Genomic DNA, 12,753 nt, shown 5'->3' on the forward strand with positions numbered 1-12,753 from the left:
CAATCCGAAGCAGCCGGCAACCGTCCAGCTCCGAGGCCACGGAACGCGACCGATACGAGCCAGACCGGTCCCGTCAGGATGGGACGGAGTCCACCTTGTCGACTAACGCACCTTCCACCGTCTGGGACGAGCTAGAGGATCTAAAATCGCGGATCAAGAAGCTAGAATTAACTGGAAAGCTTCCGCCCTCATCCCAGGAGGCGATCTCGTCTGCATCCGGAGACCGACCACGAACAGCGACCACGACGGTTACTACGGTGTCATCCTCGCCGAAGCGCGGCCGCAAATCAAGTATAGCAACAGGCGACCTCGACCAGAATGCGGCCCCGAGTCCAGTCCATCCCCTCTTACAATCGGCTTTGACCAAGTCAAAGGAAGTGTTGGGTAACGAAGTCTACGCAGCTCTGGAAGTCACTGTTACCGATGCGCTGGCGCTGTCTACCCTACTGTCATCCAGCAAGGCTCCATCGGGCGGTGTTTCTATTGTCAATGGTTATCTTCCGTCAGACAGACACGCTAGGCGCAAGGCTGACAGTGTATGCCGCAGCTTAACTGAGCTGTGTCTCGCACTGTCTGATGATCAGCTTCGCCGGCAGCCGTCTTCAGCCCTGGAGGGAAAAGCGGATGACCAGCAAACTAATGGCCACAATGACGACGACACGATTACACCAACCCCTCCATATCGCCGAAGCACCATCCAGGAACCAGAGAGCCTGTCCAGACGGCAGAGCAACAGCAGAGTCACCAGCCGTTTAGAGGCACGTCGGGCCAGTATGGCGAACAACGCGGCTCCGGACAACCAAAGCAACAACAAGGGCACCGATCTGAGTTCAGAGGCCAAATTGACACAGTCGCCTGGTTCGTCGGCGCCTGTGAGACGGTTGAGTCGACTCTCAACTTCGTTGCGGACCAAGAGGGTGCACACGGACGACGATAATGCCCCGGATCAGAGTCCACAAGCTCGATCAATTCAAAGAAGCATGACGGATATCACCAACCCAGCAGCAACATATCGAGTCTCGCCCCGGCAACGGATCTCGCATGGATATACGGCGTCACAATCCATACCCGACTCTAGCCCTGAGCGGAACGTTAGATATTCAACCCCATCCCAACCATCGCAGCTCCCTCAACCTCGTACCCCGACACTATCGCAGTCAGCAATCCCTCTCCGTCGGAGCATATTAACGCCCAGCTATGTCCCCGCAACATCCCGCTCAAACATTCAAGCGGGTTCGCGTCGATATGGGCTGTCTCCTGGTATTGGCTCTGCCGCTCTCGGTGGTGAGATGCCAGCCGAGGACGCTATGTCCACTACCCCTCGCCAGGAGCCTTCGCAGACAAGGATTATTGCCCCATCACAAAAACTGGCTGCTAGCTACACACCGATTGCGCAGAATCGCTTGCGCGCGAACAGCCTTGGAGCGCGACGATTTGGTCTTCGGCAGCGGCCGATGGCCGTTTCTGATGAGGCCGTCAATGGTCTCGATCAGCGCGTTGACTGAATGTTTACGTCTGCTACCTCCAAAAATCTCCACGTCCTTTACGCCCTCCACCTACCTTATAACGCAGCGACTCAATCTTGGTATTTGATTTTCAGTTCAGCCGGCGTTACTTTGTTTTCATTGTATTCCGCGGCCTACCAGGCACACATTATGTCGAGGTGTACGAAGCGCTTTCCGCTTGCATCATCACCTTTAACGAGGACCTCCGATTCAAGACCTGATTGACTGACTGACTATTGCAAAAAACAAACCAAAACACATGCATGCATTCTTGGACCCAATGCATTGTACGAGCTTATCATTCCGTTCAAGCGACCCTCACGGACCTTTGTGCTTTTATTCTTTCTTCTTTACCTATCCATACAAATTCTTGTTTGCTGTCAAAGTCGACCCCAAGGGAGGGTATGACTACGACACAGCACAAGCTCAATCAGTAATGGGATTCACGATATGTTTGTCTTGTCATCACCAACTTCCTTTCTCACTGTCATTGATACTCGTTATCTTTCTTATCATTTTATCTATTCATGTACAAATATTCGGCTCTGCGGTGATGACACGCGTTGATACTTTTCCTTTCTCTTCCGAATAATGAATGGAGTGTTGTTGGACCTGGTGCTTCGGTGGAATTATCTGTCTTGTCTTTTTCTCTTATACATACATACATACATACACATCCTTTCATTGTCTCTCATTACTACCTGTTCATTATTTTCCTTTTTGATCTCATAGAGGGGTATACTATGCCTATGATTGTTTCTTATTTTACTTTCCTTCTGTTCCTGTCAATACATGATGAATACGACCTCTTTTTGACCTTTTTCTTGCTTCTCCATTTATCCGTAGCCTATCACAAATACACGTACTATGACATAGGTAAATTATCAATAAGTACACCAGACGATGATAAGTATATTTAACGACTGTCACTCTGAACAAAAATTCAAATATAACCTGCATTCCACCTGAGCCAACTCATCCCAACCACCATCAATACTAGTTAGAGAACAAATCCCCAAGCTTTGTATACATACCTGTAAATTTCTCCCTAATAGTAGCGAAATCTGAGTCTAATTATGGCAAAGCCATACGGACAATTTATTGAAGATCGATCGATCGACTAAGTAGTTAATTAACTAAATAAATAGTTAACTACGTTAGTTAGTAGTCAATCAGTCAGCCAAGCCAGTCAGCTGATGATCGACGGTTCGGTTAGTTTCAAGTTATTTTAGTAGTTAGTCAACCTTTTTTTGGTTCGTCTAGGGTCAGATGATCATGTGGTTTTGCCGTCGTCATGTTCTTCAGTCTATGGGATCAGATGATCGTCGTGGGCTGTGATGATCAGGTGATTTGCTTATTCTGGGTGATGACGTTATTTGTCTGCTACTTAGTATGAGAGTAGGTGGTTGTTGTTGATACCACAGATAAATAAAAGTAATAGATTTATGTTTACTGCTGGGTACTAGCATCCTCTGGAACGGAGAATGTTCATGTTCCATCACACTAGGTTTTCATTTCATTTTGTAGTATCGATAGTCCTGGTCCCTGATTGTACATGCCTGAGAAGCCCGGAGATGAAAATTTGAGGGACCCTTGCATATAATAGAGAAAAACAGCTGGGTAGCCCCCTGGGTTTAGATGTTTCATGTGACAGGTAAGTGAGGATAGTTGCTCGACAAGAAAAGAAGAGAGGATTAGTAGAACAGAACAAAGGCAGTGTGTGTGCGTGTGTAAAAGATTGCGAGTTGTGTGAAGGGGGGATCCCAGTTTCATTGTAGGTTTGAGGTTTCGGATGGGAAGGAAGAGCAACTTTTCAATCAACGGCGACGGAAAGGCACGACTAGGTAGGATACGGAACGAAACGGGCGGGTAAAGGGAGAAGTCAGGAACATCAGTGGGGGGACATGATGTCGTTGGTTCCGAGTGCGGTTCATTCAAGGAGATAGTACTGGTATCTAACAGGCATGCATGGTCCGCCTCAGCAGGCTCCGGCTTCTTGTAAAGCGCAAGAAGCTCCACATACGAGAGGAATTATAGAGTAACAGAGAATATGATAGTATGAGAAAACGACAGCATCAAGAATCAAAAAGGAGTAGCACAAGAAGGGGCAGTGGTGATCGCGCGACTAGAGTTTTCCGAAAAAGGATGTTCATTGAGGGTCGAGCGGGTGAAGAGAGGGTGAAGCTGTGCTGGTCGTTTACTCCTGAAGCTGGCTGCGGCGGGTCTTCTCAGCCTCGAGGTTCTCATACAGAAGGTAAAGAGCCTTCTCATTCGCCTGAGCGCTACCCATGATGGTGAACATACGCTCGCCCGTTTCGTCATGGGGAGCCTTGGCGATGGAGATCCGGGCTCCAGAGCTCCTACGGATCTCGGTGATCTTGCTACCACCTCTGCCAATGATGCAGCCAACCATGTCGGCGGGGATGCTGATGTTCTGTGTTTGGATTTCCTCGCCATCTTCGGTGACAAGCGGATAACCACGGTTGCTGGTGTCGGGGTTGGATCGCCTGCCGTAGCCACCGGACTGGTCGCTGAAGTCAGCACCGTTACCGGTGCGGTTGTAAGGACGGCTGTTGTAGCCATTGCCGACGCTCTGGTTCATGGTGCTGGTGCTGGTGGTGGTTCCAACAGACGCACGGACAGCGGGGTTGTAGAGAATAGTACCGGTACCGCGCTGCCAGTCGTCAATCAGGCATTTTCCGATTTCCCAGACGGCCTTCTCGATACCCTCGGGGGTGCCCTGCACTTCGACAATGCGCTCAGTCGACTGGGGAAGCATTTCCTTCTGCGCGACCATGCGCACACCCGATGCATCCTGAATGTGCTTGATCTTGAGACCTTGGCGTCCGATGATAGTACCCATCTGGTTGTGAGAGATCAAAAGCCGAACGGCTACACAAGAGTCAGTTTGTAAGGCACTAGTAAATATTGGTTGAGTAGAAGAACTTGGATGACTTACGGTGAGTTCCATTGTTGGACACAATGCCACCCATGCCCATCTGCGGGGCGCCCTCGAGCAAACCCTTGGCAACCAAGGCATAGGCTCTGGCAGTGCCGTTCAGAGGACCAGTGACGGTTAAGACGCGGTCATGAACACCAGGAACCACCTTGCTCACACCAGCCTTGACGCCGGTTTCGTCACGCAGGTCAGCAACATTCTTGCCAGACTTGCCAATGATGATGCCGGCTTCTTTGGACGAAACGATGGCGCGAAGAGTCAGCATAGACTGAGCGTACTCTTCCTCAGTCTTGGGCGTCGTCTCAATATCGACATCGTCAATCATGTCGACGTTGTTGGGGGAGGTCTCATCGACCATGGTGGTATCGTGCAACTCGGTAGGGTCCATTATGTCGGTAAAAAGAGGAATGGTGAAGTTTGGGCGATAGAAAAATTCTGGTGATAGAAAAGGTAAGGTTTTTCGTTGACGGAACTTTTCCCACGAATTAGTGTTGGCACACGGGAGGGGGTGTGATGATTTTCGCGAGATGTCACGGTGAAGGGATAACACAGGAAAAGAAGCAAATGAGGTGGCGCGCAGGATTGGAGCAGGAAAATATAATGGTTCTTACCTAAAGTCGTAAAGTGAAGCAGAAAGACGATGGAAATCCGAAGAGATGAAAATTAATCTGCGAAATCCGGGAAGAGGAGCAGGTAGTCGAATGGGAGACCGGAGAGGGGGGGGGCAACGAGGATGGATTCAGAGGGGTTTTCGGCGGGCGGGGGAAAAGGTGGAGGGATTTAGGAGATGGGGTGGGAAGACGAAAGGGACGTCGGAAGGAAGAAGGGAAAGGGAAAGAAGAGAGGTGGAGGGAATAAGAGGAGGAAAGGAGGATGAAGAATGGAGAGGAAGAAGAGGGAGAAAGAAGCAGAGGAAATGAGGAGGGAGGGAGGAGGGAGTATGGGAAGCGGAGAGGAAGTGGTGGGAAGCGAGCAAAGTAAGGAAAAGGTGGAAGAAGGAAAAGAGGAGGAGGAAGAAGAAGAGGAAGAGGAGAGAGCGAAAGAAAAGAAGAGGAAAGACAGTCAGTCACTCAGTCACTCAGTCAGTCGGCGCTGATGCGACACCTTCGGGCTTAGTTTCGTTTTTCGGTTCACTCGTGCGGGAAACAATCAACAAGGGCTATGCCTGCTTGCCTTTCATGCCCGCCACGCTGCTGGCTCGCGCGAATTCAAATTCATCGTTCACGCTGTGTGTGATCTATCTACTTTACTTCTACTTCAGGAAAAAATCCCCCAATTGGTCTTCTCATCGCGCTGGCTGGGATGATCGTGCTGTACTGCTGTGGCTGACACCCGCCGAGTTATCCTTGATTACTACTACCACATAATAATCGATGACATTTTGGACCAAACTGCATGTCATGGGAAGGGCTCAAGCGTATCTTATCTTCATTGATCTAGCAACGTGCCATTCCTATTCTATTTATCCGCCTCGAAAATCACCTTTTGCACCTTCATGGCGTTGAAAATCTCATACGCCTCAACCGCCTGCGAAAGGGGCATGATCTTGTCGGCCATGAAGCTATTATCACGCGTTCATCAGCGTCTGCAAACACCCAAAATTCACAAAATTAGGGTTAAAGAAAGAGTAACATACCCAAGACGGTGCTGGTTCTTCTTCAAAACTTCCAACGCCTCTTCCGAAACGGACCGCACAGGGCACCGGCCCATCTGGACCGTGAGGTTCTTTCCATAGGCCTCACAGCCATTCCACGGGATCTGATAATGTCCCCAGTCAATCTACAGACCTCAGAAAGGACTCGGAACATCACTCACCTCTCCATTGTGCACACCAACGCTGCTGATGGTGCCAAACGGCCGCAGCAGGTCATAACCGGTCTTCAGCGCCGGACTCAATCCCACCACCTCAATGACAGCATCAGCACCACGTCCCTCCGTCAACTCCAGGACGCGCTTATCGAGGCCTTTCCGGTCAGTCTGGAAGTTCCAGGGCTCAGCTCCCAGCGACCTGGCTAGTTCCAGACGCGCGGGAACGGAGTCAACCGCCAGTAAATGCTTAGGCTTGTACTCCAGCGCATTGATCAATGCACAGAGCCCAACTGGCCCGCAGCCGATGAGGACAACCGTCTGCTCGGCGATTTGCTCCTTAGTGGAGTTCTTGAATGCATTCCGCGCCGCGAAGTAGCCAGTCGGGAAGATATCCGCCATGAGGACAAGGTACTTCTCGTCGACGCCCTCAGGGGCTTTAACGACTGATCCATCCGCATTGGGGATTCTAATCTAAGCGTAGGTTCCATTACCGTTAGACATCCGCTCCGGACATGGCGTCGTACTTCAAACATCATATTGACTCACATATTCGGCCTGAGCACCATCCAGATGGTCGCAACCCAGGAGCATGTTCTGTTCGCAACGGGATGAGTATCCTTGTTTGCAGTAGTAGCACTTCCCGCTATAAGTGTGCATGCATGCATTAGTATGAACGCCCCATGGATGATCACTTGCAGCGATCATCAAACTAAATGCCTCCTGCAGAGAGAAGAAGACAAAGACGAATGAAATCACCTACCAAGATGTCGTAAAAGCGCTCACGACCTTATCCCCCTTCTGGACAGACTGCACAGCATCTCCCGTCTCAACAACCACACCAGTAACTTCATGGCCCATGACATAGCCTGTCCCTGAAGGCTCAATGCCACGGTACACATGGAGGTCACTACAATAAACCAATCAGCCCTTCTGCCAAACCCAAAAAGAAGAAATAGAAGACGCACCTCCCACAAAGCGCCGTGTAAGTCACCTTAACCACAATATCACCCGCATCCTGAATCCGAGGCACGGGGCGCTCCTCAACAGCGACCTTATAAGGGCCGCGGAAAACCACCGCGCGCATAGTGTTGTCCGCAGACATGATCGATTTACCTTCTTCGGGCTAAGACACAGGGGGCCGAGAATTCCAAATCTTGAAAATAAGAAGAAATAAGTTGTATCGTGTTCACAGTTATGTTCCGTTCAACTTCAAAGAAAAAGAAAATTCTCTAGGAATGCACGCGTCCGATAAACGGACACCCCGCCAGATTATTACTTATTTGCCCGCCCCTCAGTTTCGTTTTCCTGTCCCATGAGAGGAAAAGAAAGGTCGGAGGCGTTGGTGGGTCCTCCCTCCCTCTCCCCTCGGAGTTGTGAGCGACCGCGGATGGCGGCGACTGGGTGGGTGGCATGGTGGAGAGGTCATTGGGGTGACTGTTGGGGTAGAAGGGAGGTAGGTGGAAGATGGTACTTGGAAGGTCAATTATATGTAGGATGAGATTGTGATATCGTCTGTTTTATGGAGAAATTATAAAGCAGAGAAAAAGAAGATGATTAGTGGGGGGGAGACAGGAGTTTGACAGCCGGGGTCCCCGCGGACTTAAGTACTCATGATATAGCGATAGTAGCAATATTCGGATTCCCCCAGGGTCCTTCTGCGACCTGAATTATTTTGGATTATATGCTTGTTGTGCAGTTCCTTACTATGGTTCTAGACGCACTTGTAGGGATTTTCAGGTGGATGTTGAGAGAAGATATGGTTACATTCGTAGTCTACAGTCGGACCAGTTCCCCCGGTGATATGTCTGCCATTCAACCTTTGACTCCTCGCTTACTATAGAATGCTATCAATCGGACATTTCATTTGCTCCGTATGCAGGATTAGGAACAGGCCTCGTTCTTGTATGGTGTGCTCCAAGCGATGCTCGGATTTCTCGCCGAGGAATGTTCCCCACTTCGCGACCAGAGTTGGAGACATGGGCATTGGCGGTTCAGGTCGCAGTAAGTACTTTGCATTTAACGCTATCGGCAATAAGGAATCAGCAATGAGCAAAAATTCATTCAAGGGGTGTTCTGGAAAGCTAGGCTTCTGCTATGCATTGGAATCAGGTCCACCGATTGCTCCAGATCTGCGGTGAACTCCTTGCGCATCAAGTAAGCGGTACTCCATCCAACGCCATACACATTGCGCCACGACAATATAACAAAGAAAACGCTCACTATAAGTATCAGCCCTTCGCAGGTATAGTCTTCAGACCTTCGCCCAGGAGTCTTGCATGTGAAACCAGCATGCTACGTCATCAATATCCCTGGAAAGAAGACGGACGCCCCGGCACGCATCAAGGTACCTAGCACACCACGCACAGCAGTTCTTCTTCCAGTATAAATTTACCCTCTTTATATTTCTCGCTGGCCTCGTATGCTTTGTCATACTTCCAGCCCACCGTCTCCTTGCACTGCCTGCAGTGAATATCGCGGACAATATGCCTTCCGGTGGTCATGCTACGCTCCACCGCTTCGGATGAGGTGATGTTGACGACATTGCCGAAGAGGTATGCTTTGCCATGCTGGCCGCGGAAATTCTGGATGACAGTGAAGATACATGATTAGTAGGTCACAGAAATATGTCATGGGAGTATCCCAACTCACCCGGCTTATGATATCGTCGTAGTCAGCGAGGTGAGTTTTGCATTGCTTACACCCGAAGATTTTGTTTGAAGTGAGATAGATGTTGTATGCCAGACCCATTGTGTCCTGATTGTGCTTGCCTTCCCAAAGCCACCTGAACAGGAGACGCCCTGAAACTTGAACTTTGAATACACCAGTGGATGAAGGTGTCCAGATCACGAGAGAGCCCGACGCTTTATAAGAGTAGAGAGGGGCAAGAAAGGATGCAAGGCGTGCTCAAAAAACTGCTGTGGCTTCGCTTCTCTTGCAAGAGGGGCTGAAGTTGTTCGTACGGTAGTTCAAGAAAATGGGGACCTTGTGACGGATGAAAGAGGTTGTCTTGCCAGGTAGAAGTTAGTGCTGAGAGTTAGAGCCCCAATATAATATAGCCTTCCGGCGAACTGCACATGAGCTCAGTCGGAATGGGAGGTATTCGAGGGGGTGGTGACAAGCAGCTGCGGCTCGTCTTTGTCGGGAATAAGCGGAGATGGGCCTAGGACAAATGAGGAGACGGCAGGTCAGCCACTGCCAGGTGGTGATATCGATACGGGAAGGGTCGACAGAGTGGGATAGAAACCGAAGGAAAAGGTTAGACTATTCAGGGTAAAACTATAGGTAGGAATGAGCTGATTGGGGGGAAACAAATGGTGTGGCACAGGAAATGGCTGAGCAGCGAGATGGAAGAAGGTGAGTTGGAGGTGGTAATCGGGCAGCTGCTCCCGGAGCTGGGAACCCCCGCATCGGACCAGGATTAAGGGAGCCAGGCCCCATGACGACCGCTATATTTCCCTTTAGGATCATACTCTCCACCCGCTAGAGTAAGCTTGGCTAGTTCCAAAGTCTCTTCTGTTTCTTTCATTTCTTCTCATGTCTATCCCCTGCTATTGCCGTGGCCAGCATAGTCCTAGTGGCTCCCCAAGACTCCTTTATCTGCATACCTATTCCTTATCGCGGTTATCACCGACCCGCCTGGTTGAGCCGATAATGGCAGCCTACTTACCGTAGCATACCGTCTCTGCCGTACGCAGAGTGAGAATTATGACCTGTTTAGTGGCACTTGGGATCCACGCTAGACTCACCTGGATGCACAAGGTGTGATAGTAGGAATTCTTGGCATTCCTAGCCTGGCTATAGTCATAATGCAGTAGACGATTTAAAAGCAGGGCTGAAACTTTACCTGTCTCCACGGTGCATTCACATCATATATGAAGTATACTACCACTGAAAAGAATTCAGGAGTTGAGTCACGCCTGTGATGGAGTAAGGCAAGATTAAGCGTCTTGCAGTTGATATGCTGCAGATACTAACAGATGAAGTTGATGAGGCCTGTCTAGTGATTTCGTTAACAGATAGTCAAAACGCGTCAGCTTTGCCCCTCTTTGCCTTTATATATTCTCCGGCGTCATCCACATTTGTGATGTCTCACGCTTTTTAGGTCTGTAAAGAACCATTGATGTCTATTGGGGATATATCTTAGTTAGGTCACAAAATTACTAGTCGACTGTGTGGTTTGAGACCTTCTGCTACTTGCTTGATGACTGTCCTCTGATGCACACCTACCGAGTCAACGCCTAGAACTTTTGTCTCGTTAAACTCTGTCCTATCACTCGTATGTGACTAGACTAGTATCTTGACTCAATACAATTACATCCAAGGGTAAAATTTCATCTTAATCTTCAGATATAAAGACTATCTATGTGACGCTGTGATACTAGAGGTCAGACTAGTTTGCATCAGCTAGAAAAGTCAGTGCTTCTAGCACTCGTGCCAAAGTTGCTCTGGAACATGATTCATCATGATACACTTGCATCTCTCTATTCAGTATCCTAGGGTTAAGACATCTATGTTAGAAGATCCCTTGCCCAGTATTTACAGGCAGAAGTCCAGAATCTGGCAGATGACCCAGTCATTTCCAGCGGTTGATTGCCAAATGATACCAACCCCTCCAATGATAGCAGCAGCAGCTTCCGTACTCTAGAGAATTCCATTCGGTAGCTACTATTAGCCTTGGCCAAGATTTGCGTTTTGCTTGATTCTGAAGGTATAAGTGGTCGGTCATGTCAGCTGACGTTTGCGCGGCTGATTGCTCATACGGTGGCCTTTCTACCTTTGTCCGAGTAGACCCCTGTTCCTTTCCCAGAAATGCCTGCAGTCGGTATGGCCCCAATGATCCGTCCACCATTCCCCAAAACTGTCCTCCACTTGCTCGTCGACTTTGGGCAGCCTTTCATCTCTTTTAAGTCCACATAGAGCACAAGCGTGAGGCGCCTTCAAAGCCCCTTGATTAGCAGGAAGTGTCGTTACCCGAGTATTCTCCTGTATGACCTGAACTGGTTGTCGTTTGGTGGCTTGAACGACGGAATTGAAGATTGCGGTCCGGTCACGCCACATGGCAAGTACATCAACAGCTTGTTGCTTTTCCTTGATATCCTCGTTCTTGTTTACTGTGTTGAGCTTCATGCCTCCCGACTTCCCTGAACGAGCTGGGCCAATCCTCATGCTCTGACTCAGTATGGAGTCCCGCTTCCATCGTAGGCTTCTGCCGGCAACAACCCGCGCGGCAGTCTTTAGCGTGTAGATAATCAGAGTTGCGGTATTCTCAAGTTGTTCTTTCTGTTGCATATCCTTTCTTGCTTTGGCGGCGTCTTGCCGAAGTTCATCTAGTAATCGAGGAAATAGCTCAAGCAAAACAGAAGGTGGAGGTATATTGGTCGGACGGACTTGAGCAGCTGCTGTAGGATGACTAGATGTTGGGAAAGAGCTTATTGTTTTCGATGGACCAACCATAGAGTTGGGGGACGGCACCTCCTTGCGAGGCGCCCGGGATATTGAAGCTGTAGCACCTGAGGTAATTGTTTGACTGGGAACTGTAGGCGGGCCGTCAACGAAGTCGCCCCAGTCCTCGAAAGGGTCTTCCTGGGTAGAAAGAGTCGGTTTGGGATTTGGCAATCCTTTTTTGCGTGCTTCAGGTACCACCCGATTCGCAGAGGGCTTCCGCTCAGATGATGGTGGTATATCATCACTTAATGATAATGAATCTAACAAGTCGGAAGGCGCCGGCTTTTTCGCGACTGGCGTGAGCTTAGATTCTTTCAAAACTTTGTGAGGTTGTAACCCAGCATTTGATGGTGGTTTAGTAGCAGGCACGTCCGCAGTCTCGAATTCGCCCCAGTCATCGCTTTCATCATCTGGAATACTTTCAAGGGTGGCATCAAATAAGATATCATTTCCGTGCCCGTACTGGGATAGCCCTGATGTACTAGGCGCTTCGAAAGCTGAGTCATTCCAGCCGTCGTCGAATTGAGCCGATTTTGTTGTGTTTTTGTTCGAGATGGATGAAGGACCGGTGGAAGATCCTTCAAATGCATCCAAGTCAGGGATCAAAGACGTCGACTGGAACCCAGCGGATGACTGCTGGCTTGAACCTCTCTGTGAAGGAGAGGGAGCAGTCCCCATACCAAACTCAGCAAAAAGATCTGCAGACATAATGTGGTGACTGTATGATAGTGAGAGACTATATATTTATATTGACGTGAAATAAGGCGTGTGCACTGGTAGTAATAATAGGTGATTTGCGGCCTGAAGAACGAGAACACGTCTAACAATAAATGTGTCGCAAAGGTCGAAGAGCTAATTAAAGCAACGCCTTGAACTTCCTTCAAGCTCTATATCCAAAGCGACGAGCGCCTCCAACCCCAAACTAGACACTCCCCGGTGGACAGGCAGAGAAAGCGTGACCGGAAGTGTGGCTGCTGAGCCAGGGAAATTCCAAGGCGGTCCACTAGCAGCTCCTCCACACGATCGCCGCTAGTA

The 12,753-nt window shown here is 49.4% G+C and overlaps 5 protein-coding genes across 5 annotated transcripts; 1 reads left to right on the forward strand and 4 right to left on the reverse strand.

The window, feature by feature from the left end:
• Positions 1-14: 14 nt before the first annotated feature.
• An07g07140 (hypothetical protein [truncated ORF]) lies at positions 15-1,505 on the forward strand (the record flags this gene model as incomplete). Its single annotated transcript, XM_001391751.3, has 1 exon — positions 15-1,505. A coding segment is annotated over one exon (1,491 nt), but the record flags the coding sequence as incomplete, so codon positions are not given.
• Positions 1,506-3,702: 2,197 nt separating this feature from the next.
• Positions 3,703-4,852, reverse strand: An07g07150 (uncharacterized protein; the record flags this gene model as incomplete). The annotated part of the gene is made up of 2 exons (XM_001391752.3): positions 3,703-4,397; positions 4,465-4,852. 2 exons carry the CDS (start codon positions 4,850-4,852, stop codon positions 3,703-3,705), a joined length of 1,083 nt encoding a protein of 360 aa, XP_001391789.1.
• A 1,070-nt stretch (positions 4,853-5,922) lies between these two features.
• An07g07160 (uncharacterized protein) lies at positions 5,923-7,375 on the reverse strand (the record flags this gene model as incomplete). The annotated part of the gene is made up of 6 exons (XM_001391753.3): positions 5,923-6,025; positions 6,101-6,222; positions 6,280-6,744; positions 6,820-6,916; positions 7,034-7,180; positions 7,239-7,375. 6 exons carry the CDS (start codon positions 7,373-7,375, stop codon positions 5,923-5,925), a joined length of 1,071 nt encoding a protein of 356 aa, XP_001391790.1.
• Positions 7,376-8,621: 1,246 nt separating this feature from the next.
• On the reverse strand, positions 8,622-9,021 carry An07g07170 (uncharacterized protein; the record flags this gene model as incomplete). Its single annotated transcript, XM_001391754.3, has 2 exons — positions 8,622-8,855; positions 8,923-9,021. 2 exons carry the CDS (start codon positions 9,019-9,021, stop codon positions 8,622-8,624), a joined length of 333 nt encoding a protein of 110 aa, XP_001391791.1.
• An 857-nt stretch (positions 9,022-9,878) lies between these two features.
• Positions 9,879-12,426, reverse strand: An07g07180 (hypothetical protein; the record flags this gene model as incomplete). The annotated part of the gene is made up of 5 exons (XM_001391755.3): positions 9,879-9,932; positions 10,020-10,117; positions 10,367-10,397; positions 10,501-10,540; positions 11,048-12,426. The coding sequence occupies 5 exons, from the start codon at positions 12,424-12,426 to the stop codon at positions 9,879-9,881; spliced, it is 1,602 nt and encodes a 533-aa protein (XP_001391792.3).
• Positions 12,427-12,753: the final 327 nt, after the last annotated feature.

This window comes from Aspergillus niger, assembly GCF_000002855.4.
Source record: "Aspergillus niger supercontig An07".
NCBI classification, from domain to species: domain Eukaryota; kingdom Fungi; phylum Ascomycota; class Eurotiomycetes; order Eurotiales; family Aspergillaceae; genus Aspergillus; species Aspergillus niger.